Source organism: Phocoena sinus, chromosome 6 (genome assembly GCF_008692025.1).
Source record: "Phocoena sinus isolate mPhoSin1 chromosome 6, mPhoSin1.pri, whole genome shotgun sequence".
NCBI classification, from domain to species: Eukaryota; Metazoa; Chordata; class Mammalia; order Artiodactyla; family Phocoenidae; genus Phocoena; species Phocoena sinus.
The window spans coordinates 19700033-19719114 of NC_045768.1; the positions used below are offsets into that span (position 1 = coordinate 19700033).

Genomic DNA, 19082 nt, shown 5'->3' on the forward strand with positions numbered 1-19082 from the left:
TTGTTGATAAAACAAGGCAGTGGTCCTGGCCTGACGTTGCCCCAGAGGCTTCACAGGACCAGATGAGGAGCCCTGGGTGAGAAAGGCTCAGGGCCGGGTGGGCGGGGCATCTGGTAGGTTGGTGGATTCCCATGGCTGACCACGTGCCCTGTGCCCACCCAGAATGTTCAAGGCTTCAGGAGGCTCATTTGAGATGGGGGTCAGTGTGGAGTGACTTGGTAGCCTCTGCCCTAGGGGTATGGGGTCAGGGGGCTCCTCCCACCCACCTGCTGCCTTCACCCTCATTCAAGCCACCGTTACTGCTCTCCGTGACCTACCGTAGCCACCTTGCTCAATTCTTTGCCTGCTCGGGCCTCCTCCCTGTGACAGCCAGGGTCACTGATTAATTCATTCGCCCATTGATTCATTCGTGGATTAATTTGCTTAGTAAATATTTACCAAGCAGCCACTATCCTGAACACTGAGGATAGAGTAGGGACTAGGTAGTCACAAGTCCTGCCTTTGAGGAGTTATCCTAGGGGGGAGACAAACAATAAGCAAATCAATAGTATCCGGTCAGGTGGTGATAAATCTTATACAGAAAAACAAAGCAGGGTCAAGGGTTAGACAGAGGTGGTATGGGGGCGTTGGAGAGGGGCGCCGTTTGAAAACAGGGCTGGTCAGGGAAGGCCTCACTAAGGTCAGAACTAAACAAAGTGAGAGGGTGAGCCAGGAGTGTAGTGCAGGCAGAGCAGTGAGTGCAAAGGCCCTGAGGCAGGAACCATCCCATCCTGTTGGAAGAGTAGCAAGAAAGGGCCCAGTCACCAGGCACAGTGAAGGCAGAGTTTGGAATTTCCTCTGCGTAAAATGGAAAGACCCTGGAGGGATTATGTGCTGGGGAGAGACACTGTCTGATTTACCTTTCAAGGTTACATCTTGGCTGCTGGGTGAAGAATAGTGATCAGTGCAAAGGAGGAAAATAAAGCAGGGCGGGGGCGGGGGGGGGGGGGGTTGTGATTTTAGGTGGGGTTGTCAGCGTGGACCTTTTTGAGGAGGTGATATTTGAGTAAGGTCTTGAAGGAGGTGAGCAAACAGATCACGCCTTGTGCGTAGTCCTGGGGAAGCATGTTCCAGACAGAAGGAACAGCCAGTATAAAATGTAAAGGCCCTGACATGCCTGCATGGCTCTAGCGTGGCTGGAGAGGAAGTAAGCAAAGGGGATCTTCTTAGGAGGCAAACCTGACCACATCTCCATGGTGACCCACTGCCCTCAGGCTTAGGTCTAAGCAGCTCTTGACTCATGTGGAAACACCCAAAGATTCTCAAGCATCCTCTATCCTTCCTGCTTAATGCACACCCCTCCCTCTGAAACACCCATCATTCCTTCCTTTGCCCAGCTTTAAGCCGTGCTCGCTCCTTCAGGAAGCCTTCCCGGATGACCCCTCCTCACCCTGTGCAATCTCTTCCTTGCTTATTTGTGTCCACCCCACTCTCTCTAAGCTATTGAAGGCAGGGGCGGTGTCTCACGTCCTCTGTGTCCCCAGGCCCTCGGTCTGGAGCACTGAGACTGCTCAGTATCGGTCGCTGAACTTGAGAGTTGAGCCGGGTGATGGTCGTGGAGGCTCCTTGCCATCCTGGGCCCGGTGAGGTGGAGAGAAGTGGCTCTGCTGATCCCTCAGGAGCCCAGCTTAGAGAGGAGCACTGCTGGGCGTCCCGGGGTAGCTGGAGATGGCAGCTCAGTGCCACCTGAGGGAGCGTTAGGCTTCCGGTGAGGCAGGAAAGGAAGAGATGAGCATCTTTGCAAAATAAGCTCCACTGAAACCTTAACCCTCTCCCCCTTCCCTCACAGCACAAAACCATTAAAAGAGAGAGAGACTTTCCCCATCCGCCTCTCATCTGCATCTTGCCACTTTCACACCTCCCTGGGATCCTGACGGGAGCAGTGGAGAGAGAAAGAACCCTTGGGTTTTGGAGGCGTTGAGAGTTGCGCACAGGCTGAGCTACAGGAAATCCTGGTCGAGGCCAGAGCCGTGCCACAGCCTCCAAGAGCCGTGCCACAGCCTCCGAGAGCCGTGCCACAGCCTCCGAGAGCCGTGCCACAGCCTCCGCACGTAGTTCAGGAGAGGCCTGGAAAGTCTCCAAGAAATTGACATCCTTGAAATTGATTTCCAAATGAAATCGACATTAATTTTAATGTGTAAAGTAAATTCCCAGGGAGTGGGGCAGGTCAGGAGGAACTTAAACCACAGCACAAAGGTGTCTCAGGGCATGTAGGTTTGGTGTCCTAGAGAGCAAAGTGGTTTTTCCCCTCTCAGTTTGTATTTGCTCACATGGCTTTCTTTTCTGTTCTAGAACACTCTGGACCTGGAGGAGACTGGGGAGGCTGTCCAGGGCAATATGAACACCCTCTCAGACGTTTCCCTGGTAAGACCCTCTCTGGCCCTTTCATTGTGTTTTGCCCTCCCGGGTGTGCCTGAGACCCTGGGGGCTGGCTCCCTGGTGAGAGCCACAGGGAGGAGACAGAGGCCCTCAGCTGTGAGCTCTCAGCTAGTTCCGGGGGTTTTAGGCAGGGCTGTCAGGCTATTTGACTTTGGTGTTACTTTTGATGTGTTATCTGAACGTTGTCATAGCAAGTATTGAAGCATGAAGTGTGTGGCGAGAGCTCCTCAAGGAGGCCCTGTGATTGCACTGGAAAAGGGAGTTAAACGTGACCTCATGCCCACACGCGCGCATCAGCAGTCTGGGTAGTGTTGCCTTGTGATCTGACCCACATAACTCTTGAATGTCCTGGGCTTTGGAGCCAGACTGCCTGGGCTAAAATCCCACCCTCTGCCACTGACTGTATGACTTTGGGCAAGTTTCTTAACTTCTCTGTGCCTCGGTTTTCCCATCTGTAAAAATGGGGGTAATAATAGTGTACTACCCCATAAGTTTGTGGCAAGGAGTAAATTAATTAAACTAAGTAAAGAATTTGGAACAGTGCCCACAAGGCCATCAGAGCTGTGCCAGTTTTGGATGCTGGCATAGGGAGGGGGGCACAGTGATGCCAGGATCTGCCACTCACCAAGCACCTGCCGGGTCACAGGCCCCTTGCTAATGCATTACACACTCTGCTCCTCACCCCCGCCACGACTCTGCTGGGTAGGTGCAGTTTTCCCCGTTGCCCAGAGGTGCACTCAGAGAGGTGCTGTGTCTTGCCCAGGGCCACACAGCACCCCAGCCCATGTCTGTCCACCTTCTACCCACTCTCTCCCATCAGTCCTGTCACACCTCCTGTCTCCAGAAGCTATGATAATCCCTTAAAAAGAAAAGCCAAAGAAAGGCCTTTTTTGTTTTCCATCTCTGCATCCTGCGTCTAATTAAGTCCCGTGCCCTGTGACAAGCCCTGGCTAATGCCAAGAACTTCAGTTCCCAAAGGTAATGATGCCATCCCCAGAGACTCCCGCCAAGATCCCGATGCTTATCAGCTGCTGAGATGCAGGGAGAAGTTTTCCACTCGGGTGTTGCATTATTCAGAGCAGCGTGGCCAAGAGCTGATAGAGCAGGGACGGAATTGCAGCCAGGGCCTGGTGCACTGGGGCGCTCAGGTCTCCCCGCTAACAGGCACGATGGGCTCTGACTCCTACTCCTGTTGGGTCTTTTGGCAGGATGATGTCAAGTCCACCTCCAAGGGACTGCCTAGCTACAAGCCACCGCCTCCCCCATCACCTTTGCCCCAAAGCCACGACCACCTGATCACCCAGACGAGGAAGCCAGGCAGAGAGGACCTCCAGCCGCCTTCCTCCGCGTCTTCCCACGCGGGCATCGTCTTCTCTGCTCCGCGGAACCGCAGCCCGCCGGCGGGCACCTCCCCCGCCCCAGAGGCCTCCTCAGCACAGGACTCGCCCTCCTCCCCCATCTACGCCTCCATCTCCCCGGCCAACCCCGGCTCCAAGAGGCCGCTGGACGCCCATCTGGCCCTGGTCAACCAGCACCCCATTGGTCCCTTCCCGCGGGTCCAGTCACCCCCGCACCTGAAAAGCCCCCCTGCAGAGGCCACGCTGGCGGGGGGCAGCCTTCCACCACCCTCCCCCTCCGGCCACCCAGACCAGACGGGCACGAACCAGCACTTTGTCATGGTGGAGGTGCACCGCCCAGACAGCGAGCCCGACGTGAATGAAGTGAGGGCGCTGCCCCAGACACGCAGTGAGTACCGCAGACCCTGGCGGGCTGGGCTCAGGGTGCTGCTGTGTCATCTTAGGGGCTCCCTGTCCCCCCTACGTTGACCTGCCCATCAACACAGCCAAGGTGGGACCAGATGCTCACCCAGGGTCCGGGGGGCCAGGGAACAGGGTCCCCAGCCCAAGCCCACACTGAGGGGCTTTGGAGGCAGAGGCGGGAATGTGAGTCCCCGCTCTGCCATTACTGGCTGTGTGACTGTGGACCGGCTGCCATGCTTCCCCATCGGGGACTGGAGATAACAGTGACAGTCCTGCCAGGTGGCTGCGAGGGTCGGGCTCCTCCTCCAGGGGCCCCAGACCTGGTCATCCTGCACTCACCTACAAGTCTCCCCAAGAAGACTGAGCCTGTTCAGGGCAGGGGTGGCTTCTGTGATCTCTGTCCCCCAGTGCCAGGCACAGAGCAGGTGCTAGGGGACAGGTGGGCATTGAAATTGCAGTCTCCGGACCCCTGGAGGTCTCCTGACCTGGGGCTGCAGGGTCAGAGTGCGGGCTCGACCTTCCAGACACCTGGGAGGCCAGCCCGAGGCCGCATGCCCTGAGCTTCCAGAGGTTGTCCAGCTGGGGAGGTGGCAGGAATGGCAGAGCTGGCTTTCCACTCGGTAAGGCTGAGCCCTCCGCAGGCCCTGGACCCCCTCCCTCGTAGTGAGTTGGATACGTTTTGTTGGATTCTGCTGCCATCTTGTGGCGAAGGTGATGCGCGGGGCAGCCTTGGCCAGGGAAGGTGGCCAGCCAGGTCAGGGGATGTTTACTGAGCACCTGCTGTATGCAAGCAGCGGGCAGACTAGGATGCAGAATGCGGGGTCCCTGCATTCAGTAGCTCACTGACGGAAGGCAGCTAAGGGAAGAGCAGGCAGGATGCGGTGAGAGAAACCTGAGCTATCATAGATGGATCACTCTAGACCTGGCACTGAGCCGGACACACATGATAATAAAGCTAACAGGTGCACAGCACTCTCTGTGTGCCAGAAACACTGTTCTAGGGACCCTGCCGATATTAGTGACTCATCTAATCCTCCCAACAGCTCTGTGAGGCTGGACTGTTATTATCCCCATTTTACAGATGAAGAAACTGAGACACAGAATGTAATTGTGGAGCCAGGCAATCTAGCATAAGCCTGTCCTCTTGGCTGCTTCACCCAACACATCGTGTCTATTAGTCTTTATGATAACCCCATGGGATAGGCATCGCCGCTCCTGGGTTAGAACAAGAACATGGAGGCTCAGAGAGGCTGTGTAACTCGCCCAGGATTGCACAGCTGGTCAGAGACGATTCAAACTCCACCCGTCAGACTCCAGAGTGTCTCAATCTCAGGGGCCAAGCCGTTACACACATAGTGAAGCGGCTTCGGTTTGACTGTTAAACCAGAGGGCGTGTGCCCATCACTCAGCCCAGGCTAGATGGGGTCAGCAGGGGCACAGACCGAGCATGGCAGACCTTCCTTTTTTTTCCCGAGGAGCTTGGAATTTAATTTTTGTGTGAAATCTCCTAATTCGAATGTGTTGGCCCTTCATTAAAAATTGACAACACTGTGAGAGTTAAAAGAAACAAAACAAAATAAAGCAAAACAAAGCCCGTATCTGTGGGCTGGGTTTGCCTCCTAAGCTCTGTTTTAATCATTATGCCAGGGGCAGTCAAAGCGGACGTCCTGGAAGTGGTGGCCTTGGGGCCAGGCCCAGTTGGAAGGGCAGGTCTCAGTAGGTGGGAGGGTGGCAGGGAGTCTCTGCCCAGAGAATCCCCAGCCTTCCAGCCTGCCGCTCAGCTCCTCCAGGAAGCCCTCACCAGCCCCAGCTGTAAACCATACCTCTCCTCCTGTCCCCACTCCCAGCAGCCTCCACACTCTCCCAGCTCTCGGACAGCGGGCAGACCCTGAGTGAGGACAGTGGCGTGGACGCCGGCGAGGCAGAAGCCAGCGCCCCGGGCCGAGGCAGACAGGTGGTGTCCGCCAAGAGTAGGAGTAGCAAGGAGACGCCTCGGAACGAGAGGACCACCGAGGGGGCTGCCAAACCGGTGAGCGAGGAGCCGGGGGTGCAGAGGGGGAGGGGGAGGCCGGCCCCAGGTGAAGAACAGGACGTCCTGAGCAGGGTTCAACTTGACTAGTAACCACAGGGGAGGTAGTGAGTCCCTCGTCACTGGAGGGGGGATGTGGGTGTCTGGAAAGACCGCTGTATTCAGAGTCTGAAGGCCCTCCCTTGGCCACTGACACAGACAAGCCAAGTGCTCAAGGTGGGTCTCAAGGATCTTCAAGCTCAGTTCTGACGTGATGTGGTGGCGAGGCAGTCAGGCTGCATTCAAGTCCTGGTGTCACGCCCAGGCAGCCTTGGGCCAGCCCCTTAAGCCCCCGAGCCTCAGAGTTAGGGAGCTGAGAACCCCAAGTGCTGTGCTTAGTGCTAGCACACTGCAGGCTCCCGACACGGGGCTGGAGTCTGCACCCTGCTGACCCAGAGGCCTGTCACAGCTGGTCCAGCCCCCAGGCCAGGCCTGTCCACCCAGGAGGCCTGTCACTGGTTTCCTTTCTCACACCTGCAGCCCGGACTCCTGGAGCCCACCTCCACCCTGGTCCGCGTGAAGAAAAGTGCAGCCACCCTGGGCATCGCCATCGAGGGCGGCGCCAACACCCGCCAGCCCCTGCCTAGGATCGTCACGATTCAGGTACGTCCCCACAGACCTGCCTGACCGCGTCTCCCTACCCCTGAAGGTCCCCCTCTCAGCATCCCCAGGGGTTTGCCATGCCCAGAGATGCCCCAGCACCCAAGGGCAGACCCAGGCTCATACTGCCTTTGCTCTCGCTGAGCCACAGTTGTCCTAATCAGGGCAGCGGACGCCAGATTGTGGCTACCTGGTTGGCGGTAGCAGGCCTACCCTGGTGGGTGGTCAAGGCCAGGCTGGCCTAGCCCTCAGGCACCCCATGTGCTCATGCCCTGTGTCTCACTCCTGCAGCGAGGCGGCTCAGCCCACAACTGCGGGCAGCTCAAGGTGGGCCACGTGATCCTGGAGGTGAACGGGGCGACGCTTCGGGGCAAGGAGCACCGCGAGGCCGCGCGCATCATCGCAGAGGCCTTCAAGAGCAAGGAGCGTGACTACATCGACTTTCTGGTCACCGAGTTCAATGTGATGCTCTAGGGGCCGAGGCCCGAGGGCCTCCCACCGCTGCCCAGCCCCTGGCCCTGGTCCTTCCTCCCTCCTGGCACTACTGAGCTCCTTCAGGGGCCGGGGCTACATGGCCAGGGTAGCAGGAAGACATCCCTCCACTCCTTCCTGGCCCACTGGACCAGAACTGGGAAAAAACAGCTGGGCAAGGCAAACAGAACGTCAGGTCGGGGTCTGGTGCAATGCCCAGTACACAGTAAGCACTCAGTATAAGCATGAGACCTCAGGAAGGGAAGAAACTAAGGGGAAGGGCAGAGCACCTGTGTCTCCACCTGAGGCCTCCCAGGTCCTGGAACTCTGGGTTGCGTGGAGGCCCTGCTGCTCCCCGGCCAGCTAGGACCGGGCCTATCCCCAGATGCCTGAGCTTTTGTCTGGAGTGAAGTGACGTGAAAATCCGTAGACACAGCCCCCAGCCAGGGCAGCATCTTGCAGGACCTTCAGTGCCACAAATAAGTATCGAGCACCCCCCATTCACACCCCGTTCCTCCTAGCTCCTCATTCTCCATAGTATTTATTATTTATTTCCATCCCACACCCCTGGGTACGCCAGGACCCCAGCTTCCCACCACACCCCTAGCCTATCCCAGAGGCCTTGCAGGTGACCAGCGTCGTCAGTGTATTTATATACAGAGCTTATGACTTTAATTTTTCAATAAAGAGATCTGAACAAGATTAGGACCCAGTGTGCTATGTGGCCTGTCTGTGTGGCTGGCGTTTTGAGTGCTTGACGTGGAGAGGGGATGGTAGGACAGATGGAGGCACCCAGAATATCACATTTTCCCTGCCCCCCCCCCCCCCCCGGCTCAATCTGGGTCACACAGCAGGTACGCAGGGGCACTGGAGCCACAGCCACATCTTTGGAACACCGTCCTCGAAGGTGATTTACAGATATTTTTAGCTCAAAATGCCAGGTATATATAGTTGTTAAACTGTAACGCTGTACCCCTGAAACGGACACAGTAATATTTTAAGCGCACATTTATGTTACGAGGCAGAATGCGCAATGTGCGTGAATGTTTGAAAGCACAGAGAGGTGGCCCATCTTAGGGCGGGTCCCAGACACCGACTCTGAGATGGTGATGTGTGTGCAGGCCATTCATTAAGGAAGTGTGGTGGAGAGTCCAGTATAGCAGTGGGGGAATCAGAAGGGAAGGTGAAGAAGCCAAGCAGGATGTGATTACAGGCAAAGTCCTGGGAGGACAGTGGCAGCCTGATCCCACGGGGGACACTGGAGTGTAAGCTTGGCCTAGAGTTGTCCCCACTCAGGGCAAGGGGACAGGGCTTTCAAGTTGTCAGTCTTTGGACAAGGTCTGGGGGGAGAGGGGTGAGGCAGTGAATTCCCAATCACTTCCCACCCTCTATCTGTGCAGACGAAGCTGGTCCAGGAGCCAAGGGCAGTGGGTGTTAGAAGCAAAAACCCATGGAGGGAGCGGGGAGGGGAGGGGGCCAAAAAATGGTCTGCTACACAGCCCCGCTGCCAGCCCCAGTGCCCATTTCCTTCACCCCAGTCTTTCTGTGGTGCAAGAACACTTTGAGAAGCCCTGCTTTGTCCAGCCCTGTGTCCAGGGGTCTGCCAGAAGTGGGTTGGGGGCAGTCGATTCCCCAGACTTGTACCACATCTGGCTCTTAGCTGCTCCTGTCTCCTCCCCAGCTTAAGGAGACCACCTGAGGCCAGAGCCCTGGATTCCGCTGGACCTCTAAAGCAGCCAGTATCCCCCAAAGCCCCAGCCCCTCCCATGGGACTCTGTATGCTCCTCTCCAGCCCTAGTACCCCTGCAGGGAATAACCCTCATCTGGCTGCAAGAGGGCTTTGTCGGGCCCCAGATCTCCTGGCATCAGACTCCAACTCCTGTGTGGTCACGGGCAGGTGATTTCACCTTTCTAAACCCTAGTTCCCAATGTAGAAAATGGGTGTGGTTGGCTGAGTAATGGCTCCCAAAGATATCCAGATTCCTGTTGCGTGTGAGTGTTACCGAGATGGCAAAGGGAGATGTGATTAAGGCATTTAGACGGGGAGGTTATCCTGGATTATCTGGGTGGGCCCGATGTAATCACAAGGGTCCTTATCAGAGGAAGGCAGAAGGAGATTTGGCACAGCAGAGGAAAAGGTGGTGTGATGATGGAAGCAGAGGTTGGAGGGATGCAGTTCAAAGATGGAGGAAGGGACCATGAGCCCAGGAATACAGGTGGCCATTTATAAAGAAGCTGAAAAAGGCGAGGAAATGGATTCTCCCCGAGCCTGCGGATGGAACCTGCCCTGCCAACACCTCGACTTTAGCAAGGTGAAACCGATTTGGGGCTTCAGACCTCTCTTTGTAAGAACAAATTAGTGTTGTTTTAAACCATGAACTGGTGGCAATCTGTTACAGTAGCCACAGGAAATAAATACAATGGGGATACTGCTGCTTGCTTCTGGTGGAGGCTGGGATGCTGTGTGTGGGCCCAGACTCCAGGCTTGGAGTCAGCCCCAGGGAGACGATTGCACTTGGGATGCTGGTGAACAAAGGAGCCATCTGACCTTATAAACACCACATCTTTTCCAGGCCCAAGTCCTTGTGCATCTGTTCTGAATCAAGAGGTTTTCCTCTATCACTGACTTGCTGTGTGAATTTCAGGCCAGTTACTGGCCTGCCCTATGAACTCGTGACTTCCGGTATCTTATACCAGCCATCTCCCCACTCCATCCAACCCCAGGGGTCAGGGAGCTCCCGGCAGCTGCTGCCCACCGTTCCAAGTTTGTCCTCTGAAAAAAGGACAAGAATGAGTTTCTGGAAGTGTTGGTTCTGAAATTCCTGGGTCTGACTCTGGGGCTGTAGGCCATTGGGTATGAGGGTTCCCCTCCCAGTAGAACTTTAAGCTTAAAAAAATTCCTTTGCAAGTGGGCTTAGAAAGGCCAAGTTACTTGTCCCAAGCTGCATACCTTATGAGTGATAGTGGACAAATTTGGACCCACAGCTACCTGAGGTTCACAACGTGAAGCCCCAAGATAAGCATGTGTCCTGTCCTGTTGCCTTTGAAGGGACCTAAAACAATGCCCTAAGGCAGCTTGGATATTGGGAGAGGGAGGGGCCAGAGGTCCATCTGGCCACAACATCTTTACTCATAATGCTGGAACTGGGGGCAGGCGGAAGGTATGACTAGACAGTTTCAGGGTCTGCAGCTAGATGGAGGAGAAGACAGAAGAGGGCAAGTTTTCGGTTTGCAATAGGGCCTGCCCAAGCAAGTGCTGAGTTGGCCTTCAAATCACTTGGCACCCTCTCTGCTTGGAAGAAAGCAGGGTGAGGGATGGAGTAAGACCACTGTGAGGATCGCAAGGCCAGAGAACAAGGCACACCTCAAAGAGTCCATACCTCAGAGTCTGACATTTGGACTCAAATTCTACATCCACCACTTCCTGGCTGTGTGATCTTGGGCAAGTCACTTAACTTCTCTGAGCCTCAGATTTCTCATCATTTTTTTTTCATCACCATATTTATTTATCTATTTTTTTTTAATTGAAGTATAGTTGATTTACAATGTTGTGTTAGTTTCAGGTGTACAGCAAAGTGCTTCAGTTATGTAAACATTTTATATATATATATATATACTCTTTTTCAGATTCTTTTTTATTACAAGATTGAATATAGTTCCCTGTGCTATACAGTAGGTCCTTGTTATTTTATAGATAGTGGTGTGTATCTGTTACTCCCAAACTCCTAATTTATCCCTCCCCCCCCTTTCCTCTTTGGTAACCATAAATTTGTTTTCAATGTCTATGAGTCTATTTCTGTTTTGTAAATAAGTTCATTTGTATCATTTTTTGTAATTGGAGTAAAATTGCTTTACAATGTTGTGTTAGTTTCTGCTGTACAATGAAGTGAATCAGCTATATGTGTACATATATCCCCCGCTCTTGGACCTCTTTCCCCCACTTCCCCCCAGTCTAGGTCATCACAGAGCACCAAGCTGAGCTCCCTGGGCTATACAGCAAGTTCCCACTAGCTAGCTATTTTACACACGGTAGCATATTTATGTCAAACCTAATCTCCCAATTCGTCCCACCCTCCCCTTCCCCACCACGAGTCCACATGTCCGTTCTCTACGTCTATGTCTCTATTCCTGCCCTACAAATAGGTTCATCTGTACCATTTTTCTAGATTCCACATATATGTGTTAATATACGATATTTATTTTTCTCTTTCTGGTTTACTTCACTCTGTATGACAGACTCTAGGTCCATCCACATCTCTACAAATGACCCAATTTCGTTCCTTCTTGCAAATGAAGCAACGGACAAAGGATTAATCTCCAACATATACAAACAGCTCATGGAGCTCAATATCAAAAAAACAACCCATTAAAAAAAATGAGGGGGGGCTTCCCTGGTGGCACAGTGGTTGAGAGTCTGCCTGCCGATGCAGGAGACACGGGTTCGTGCCCCGGTCTGGGAAGATCCCACATGCCGCGGAGCGGCTGGGCCCGTGAGCCATGGCCGCTGAGCCTGCACGTCTGGAGCCTGTGCTCCGCAATGGGAGAGGCCACAGCAGTGAGAGGCCTGCGTACTGCAAAAAAAAAAAAATGGGGGGAAGACCTAAATAGACATTTCACCAAAGAGGACATACAGATGGCCAAGAGGCACATGAAAAGATGCCCAGCATCACTAATTATTAGAGAAATGCAAAACAAAACTACAGTGAGGTATCACCTCACACTGGTCAGAATGGCCATCATCAAAAATCTACAGACAGGGCTTCCCTGGTGGCACAGTGGTTAAGAACCTGCCTACCAATGCAAGGGACACGGGTTCAAGCCCTGGCCAGGGAAGATCCCACATGCCGCAGAGCTACTGATCCCACGTGCCACAACTACTGAAGCCCGCGCACCTAGAGCCCGTGCTCTGCAACAAGCAGAGAAGCCACGACAATGAGAAGCCTGTGCACCGCAAGGAAGAGTAGCCCCCGCTCACTGCAACTAGAGAAAGCCTGCACACAGCTACGAAGACCCGACACAGCCAAAAATAAAAACAAATAAATAAATAAATTTATTTTTTAAAATCTACAAACAATAAACGCTGGAGAGTGTGTGGGTGTGTAGGGACCCAGTGGCAACCTGGGGAACTGGGAAGAGCTTTCTGCCACGAGGAAAGAGAACTGGGCTGCAACACAGCTGGATGCCAGACCTTGGGCAAGTCACTTCCTGTCTTTGGGCCTATTCCACCCCCTCCCCTCTGTGAAATAGGATTGGTCCAGGAGCCCTTTAAATTAGTGTCATTGATTTATTTCTTATAGGCCTGGTGCTATGCATGTTTATTTACTCCCCTCAGCAATCCTATGAGGTCAGAGTTAAGAATCCCATTTACCTGAAGTTCAGGGGCAGCCACTGGCAGAACTAGGGCGAGAGCCTAGGCCAGTCTGACGCCTTACACTTACACCCTTCACGGTGCGCTTTCACTGAACAATGGTTTATTTCTGTGCTGTTCTCACTGCAGGACCTAGGGCAAGTTCTCATCTCTCTCCAGGCCTGCGTTTGCCCACTTGTCTAATGATGGTTTTGAGTAGAATACACTTGGCGGGTAGTGATAACACCCACTTACCTTTTACGAGAGGATAGAGCATAGTAAGAGTAACAGTGCCTGACATGTAAGTGCTCCAGAAAAGTTTATTACTACTGTTATGAAGCAGTAGTTTCGGCTATCAAAGTTTATGGTTTCTCCCTCACTGTGGCTCTGTGCGACCCTGCACAAATGTCGTAACTCCAGGCCTCCCGTCTGCCACTGGGCGCGTTCCAGAAAGACACGCAATCTCCCAGATTTGAGATTTTCAGTCCTAGAGCCTGGATCTACGTCCGAACCCCTGGGGGCGGGACGTGGGCTGTCGCCTTTCTGCGATTGGTGGAGCTCCCAGAGGCCCCGCCTCCCAGGGCCTCGCCCTGGCCGTCACAGGCCGGCCTCCGGGATTATGCAAAATATCGCCGCCCCGCCCCGCGCCCGGATTGGAGGCCTTTGTTTGCCGCTCAACTCCGGGAAACCACCCGCGCGCCGTGGCGGCCAGCAGGTGAGACGCGGGGAGGGGTTCGCGGTGGGTCAGGGGCGGGTCCTGGCCCCTCGCAGGGTTTCAGTTTCTCCGTCGGCGGAATGGGGAGGGAGAGTGGACAGCATGGGTGGGCTCCGATCCACAGGGACTGCGCAGCTTTCGGCCTCTCCCACGTGGAAACCCCAGAGCACGGGAAGGAGACGGATTGCCGCCCCGGGAATAGGAGGGAGCCCTGGACGGGCTATCAGGGTCCGAGTCCAAACGCCGCCGGCCTATGGGTTGCGCAGTCTCTACTCTCTGGCCTCAGTTTCCACCTCCGCGCAATGGGGGAGTTGGCTGTCTCTCTCTCTCTCTCTCTCTCTCTCTCTCTCTCTCTCTCTCTCTCTCTCTCTCTCTCCAGCTGGGGCTGGTCACCGGGAGGGGAGGGGTCCCGAGGGAATCCGGAGGTGGTCCTTGGCTGGGCCTCGGGCTGTGTTTGGGTTGGAGGTGTGGCCCGGGTAGCTGTGGTTACAGGGGAGGTGGCACTTCTCTGTTGTGGGATTTGTGTGATATTTGCTCACCCGGCAACAACCTGCGTAGCCTGACAACTCGGAGCCGTGAGCCCTCCCCGGACGCCTAACGCAAGTTTCTTTTCATCTTTTTGGCAGGGGTACGGAGGTAGAGCAAGGGCCAGCATGAGGGTGGGCAGCTCCGACAGTGGTAGGAACTGGAACGAACTGCAGGAATAAGGCCAGCCTTTCTTGGTACGAAGATGGGGAGACTAAGGCCCAAAGAGGGTCTGAGACTTGACCAGGGGCGCGCAGCGGGGCGGCCGCCGAGCTGGCCTCTCCCCTGTGTGATGGGTCTGGCACAGGCAGAGCCAGAGCCTTCTTGCTGCGTGACTTTGGACAAGACTCTTCCCTGTTCCTTTCCCTGGCTTTTGTTGAAAGAAATGACAGGTTGGAGCGGATTAATACCTACGTTTGGAAAGCTTCTGCTTCTCAGTAAAAGTTGGAAAGGAAAATTGCTGATAACAAACCTGGGCTGTTTTGGAGCTGAGAAGAGAAGCTGAGATTGGCTGCAGTGAAAAGAGACATTGTTTCTGCCCTCTAGAACAGAAGGAAAGGAAATGACTGAAACTGAAGCATGAAGGACGGAGGTTAGATACGTATAGGGACTTCCACAGAGAAATTTCGAGGCACCTCCTTTGGAGTTAGCGGGTTTTATTTTTTGGCTGTTGGTTTTGTCTTGTCAAGAAACAGAATTTCTACCTATCCATTTGATGGGGCCTAAGTCTGGCTTACTTACCAATAGGGGTTGGACCCCATGGTCGTTGGAGGATGATTTGGGTTTATTCCCAAGGGCGGTCTCAGTTCTTCAGAAAGAGGGAGAAGGTGCCCATGTGAGGACTTTAGGCAAAGACCCAAAGTCCAGTGGTTTGCATTTGAAACATGTGATTTGGGTTGTTTCTTGCAAGGGGGTTTCATCAGCTCTCATCAGCCTGCAGAGTCCGCCAGAAGTGCCAGGGTTTCCAGAGAGACTGGGAATGGCCCCGGCACTGTGGCTGTCATGCTGAGAGGGTGTTTTGGAAACTGGTGCACACGAAGGACATTTCAATTTATCCCCATGAAATGGAGAAGAAAGACTATTTTTTAAGCGTCCTGCTGAGCCACCAGTTGAATTTCAGGTCCTTTTTATGTTTCCTCTGTCCAGGAGGTGGGACAGATCTGGAGACTGAGAGTTAGAAGAACTTGGATTGAGTCCTCAGCCAGGCTTCAGTTCTGAGGGCCTCAGTTTTCCCCTCTGTAAAATGGGAATGGTAACGCCACTTTAAGGCTCAAGTGAGGTGGCATCATAGAAAGTTTTTAGGCTACATTTTAGAGTTTGGAGATTTGGAGGAGGAAACTGTTTGGAGATGAGGAAACTGAGGCCCACAGAAAGGAAGGCATAACAACAATAATACCGTTGATAATAATAGCTAATGGTTATGGAATGCTATATTCCAGCCACTATGCCAGGGGTTTTACTGCATCGAGTGAGGTCTGGGAGGGCAGGAGCTCTTGTCCATCTTGTCCCCAGTCACCCTCCCCGTGCCTAGTACAGAGCCCTACACATAGTAGGTACTCAGTACATTGTTGTTGATCACCTAATATTCACCTCATTGCCATAAGATGGGTGCTATTGTTGTTTTCATTTTACAAATGAGAAGCTTGAGATTCAGAGAGGTTAAGTCATTCATCTGAGGTCACACAGCTCTTCACTGGGATTAGTCGGTTATTGCTTTGGGATTTGCAGGGGTGTGTCATCTGGTGAGAGCTGATTGTGTGCATCTCTTCCCAGGGCTGTGTTCAGTGATATCGTGTTGGTAGCTTGACCGTAATAAGGGTATTTACATTATAGAAATTAGTAAATGCCACATTCAGAGCTTTTTCTTTTTCTTCCTTTCTCCCTTCCTACCTTCCTTCCTTCCTTTCTTTCTCTCCCTCTCTCTCTCTTTCTTGCTCTCTTTCTTTTTTCTAATAAGAGAGCTGCATGTGAAGGGTGTTGGGTGATGGAAGACGAGCCTTGCTCTGCATGGCAGCCAGAAGTTGGAGGGTTCCTGGTGGTACAGGAAGACCAAAGGGAGCCAGGCCAAAAGGCCTGCACCCCACTACAGCTCCCCTGAAGTGTGGGATTTTGGAAGGAAACTTTTATGAGATGAGGCTCCTAGTCTGTGGTGTGAGTTGTGTAAAGCAGCAGCTCTCTGACTTGGGAACAGGTTGTTGAATTCCAGGCCAAAATGTCTAGCCTTTAACGTGAAAGTGACAACAGCCCAATTTGATGGTCTTTAAGCAGGGAAAGGCTTGGTCAGAATGATGCTCTAAGGTTTATCCAGCAGCATGTCCTGAAGGGATTGGAGGATGAGTTGGGGGCCTGGTGGCCGGGAAGAGGCCCCGGTTGATCAGGGGAGCCAGGAGGAGACTAACAGCACCCCTGATTTTCTGAGCACCTCCTGTGTGCTAAGACTGGTAAACACTATCCCATTACTTTACAAGCATGTCCCTGAGGACAGTGTTACCCTCAGTCTGTAGATGAGGATATAGAACATATGTTAGGAAACATATCTAAGGTCAGAACCACCAGATTTGGACCCAGGCCTCTCTGCCCCCAAACCCTCACATTTTTGCTTTCTCGGTCCCTCCTCCATTCCAGCCTACAGTCCCATATTGGCTCTGATCTTCCTTGCCAAGTGTCAGCCAAACTCCAGCTCGGCTGCAGAGAGAGACCCCCTGCTCTCAGCGGTGGTCTTGTACCAGCCCCCTGGATCCTTGCCAGCATTCCTCCCACCCCCCACTCCAAGCTGAGCCTATTGTGGGGGAGGGGCCAGTGAGCAAAGCCAGAGTTGGATGCCCAGCTGTGGGTCTTCTCAGTCTTGGGACCACAGCCAAGAACCAAGGACCGGGAGGGACCTCAGGGTTCAGGAGGCTGCACTCAGCCCCCCACCCCCCAATCAGGGATTCATTCCGAAGGTAATGCTTTACTTGTGGGTACAGATCCAACTCTGCCCCTAATGTGCTGTGTGACTTTGGGCAAATTGTGTAACATCTCTGAGCCTTTTCTCATCTGTTAAATGCCCGATTATGAGGCTCCAATCCGATAACACATGCCATGTCCCAAGATGTTAAGAGTGGCTAAGGCAGGGATTGCTTCCTTTCCTTTTTTGTGATCTTCACATAATCCTACATGTTGTATAATGGCTATATGTGCCGTGTGAAAAAGCACATGGTGTCAGAGTCTAAAAAGAGGAAGAGAGAAGTTGTGGGATGGGGATACAGAATGTCACAGAATGTCAGAGCTGCCAAGGCCCTCAAAGAGCCCAACCACTCTTCCCAACTTTCATAGGTGGGAAACCGAGGAGGGCCAGGCCCAAGGTCTCATCAGAATGAAGCCCTGCACAGGCGTGCAGCAGTGGCTTTTGTTTGTTTTGCTTCGTTCTTTTAAGAATAGTAAATGTTAATAGTAAACATTTTAGTAAACATGTTAAATGTAAATAGTAATGTTAAAAATAGTAAATGTAATGTGTTTAGTAATGGTAAACATGTTAATAGTAAATAGTAATGTTAAAAATAGTAAATTTTACTCTTATTTTTAAAACAACTGTTATTTTTAGAAAACACACATAAGGAAAAAGAGTAAACTTGCCTTAGTTTTCTACCTAATAATAATTATTGTAAACATTTTGGAGGAGCTCTCTCTCTTTTTTCCTTCCTCTTTCCCTTCTCTTCCTCCACATTTTACTGTGTTTTTCTTTAATGGACTCACACTAGATACACATTATTTTATAACTGGCTTGTTCACTTAACATATCACAATTTTTTAAGTCACTTTGTTGTCTTCTACAGTATGACTTAATCACTGCGTAATATTCCTTTGAGTGGAAATGTCATCATTTATTTTAATGATCCTCTGTTATTGGACTTTGAGGTTGTTTCCAACTTTTCCACCTACTGTAAGGTTCAGTCGCAAAGTGATTAAGATTGTAGTGTCTGGTTTCAGACAGCCTGATTCAAACCCAGCTTACTCTCCTGTGAAATGGGCATAATAATTCCTACCTCCTTGGATCGGTATGAGGATTAAATAATGAGTTTCTAATCCATAGAAGGGCCTTTACATAACAGGCGCGCAATAAAGTTTTGCTGTTAGCAACGCGTTCCCGTCACATGCACGTTTTTTTTGATTCTTTCCATGGAACATACACTTGAGAGTGTGGGTGCGTATGTGTGCGAGTGTGTGAGCGTGAGTGTGTTTTCCTCAATATGACCACACCCTCCTCATAACCCATGTTTCAGTTGGCTGAGGAAGGCCTGTTTCCTCCCCTCCTTAATGATTCAAGGTGGAGACACAGTTTCTAGCTGGGTCAGTGACCCCCAGACCTGGTTTGGGGGCCACAGGGAGAAGAATCACTGGGATATGGCAGCATTTCTCTCCACTTGGTTGGGAGGGCTGGCCGTCCCCTTTTGTGTAAAGGACTCAAAGCTTGAGGTGTGGTTGATATTAGGAGAGCCAGGAAAATTAAACTCAGTCCTTCAGGGAGCAGGCCATATGGGCGTTTCATGAATATGGCCAAAGTCATTTATCCATGAGCTCTGTGCCAGTTGGGCACTGGCCAGGGCTTTAGGTACATAGCCTCATTGACCAAGGATCCTGTAAAGCCCCATTTTACAGATGAGGAATCTGGAGTTCAGAGAGGTTAAGTGACTTGCCTAAGGCCACACAGCTTTCAAGAGAGAACCTGGAGGCCTCTGATTATTCACAAAGCCCATGTACCCTGGACACCTGCTCCCCGCAGCCTCCCATCAGCACAGTGTTTCTGCCTGTGTGGGCAAGTGGAATCAAGAACCCAGGAGATTTTATGCTAGAAGGTCACTTCCGATAACCTCAGAGAGAATCTCATTAAGCCTCAAGGCTCCAAAGCTACGAGAGGGAAAAGCTTTTGTCCAGCATCACTCAGGCTGGAACTTGGGTCTCCACTTCCCAAGCCAGGCTTCCGTAGGTTCTTCTGGGTTCACTCTTGAAATCCTCCCCTGCTTCCTCACCCCCACATCCCCGTGGATTTTAACGATGGGGGTAAATTCAGCAACCTGGGCAGGAAGGAGTGGGTGACCTTGGGATGGGTTTTCATTTCTTCCCCAGGGAAGGGAGATATCAGGAGCTCAAGGAGGGGCAGAGGGTGAAATAACAGCCTTCAGCCCCCATGAATCCTGA

At 52.5% G+C, this 19082-nt stretch overlaps 1 protein-coding gene across 3 annotated transcripts in view; it reads left to right on the forward strand.

Moving 5' to 3' along the window:
• Positions 1–8022, forward strand: part of WHRN (whirlin) — an 88380-nt gene extending 80358 nt beyond the window's left edge. For 2 of the 3 annotated variants that reach the window (XM_032635135.1, XM_032635136.1), the window contains 5 exons: positions 2332–2403; positions 3627–4164; positions 6026–6207; positions 6727–6849; positions 7138–8022. In XM_032635135.1, the coding sequence (XP_032491026.1) occupies positions 2332–2403; positions 3627–4164; positions 6026–6207; positions 6727–6849; positions 7138–7320 (1098 nt within the window). In that variant the 3' untranslated portion in view covers positions 7321–8022. The remainder of the gene's footprint in view (positions 1–2331; positions 2404–3626; positions 4165–6025; positions 6208–6726; positions 6850–7137) is intronic. The other variant, XM_032635137.1, reaches the window with a different exon arrangement.
• The last annotated feature ends 11060 nt before the right edge of the window (positions 8023–19082 follow it).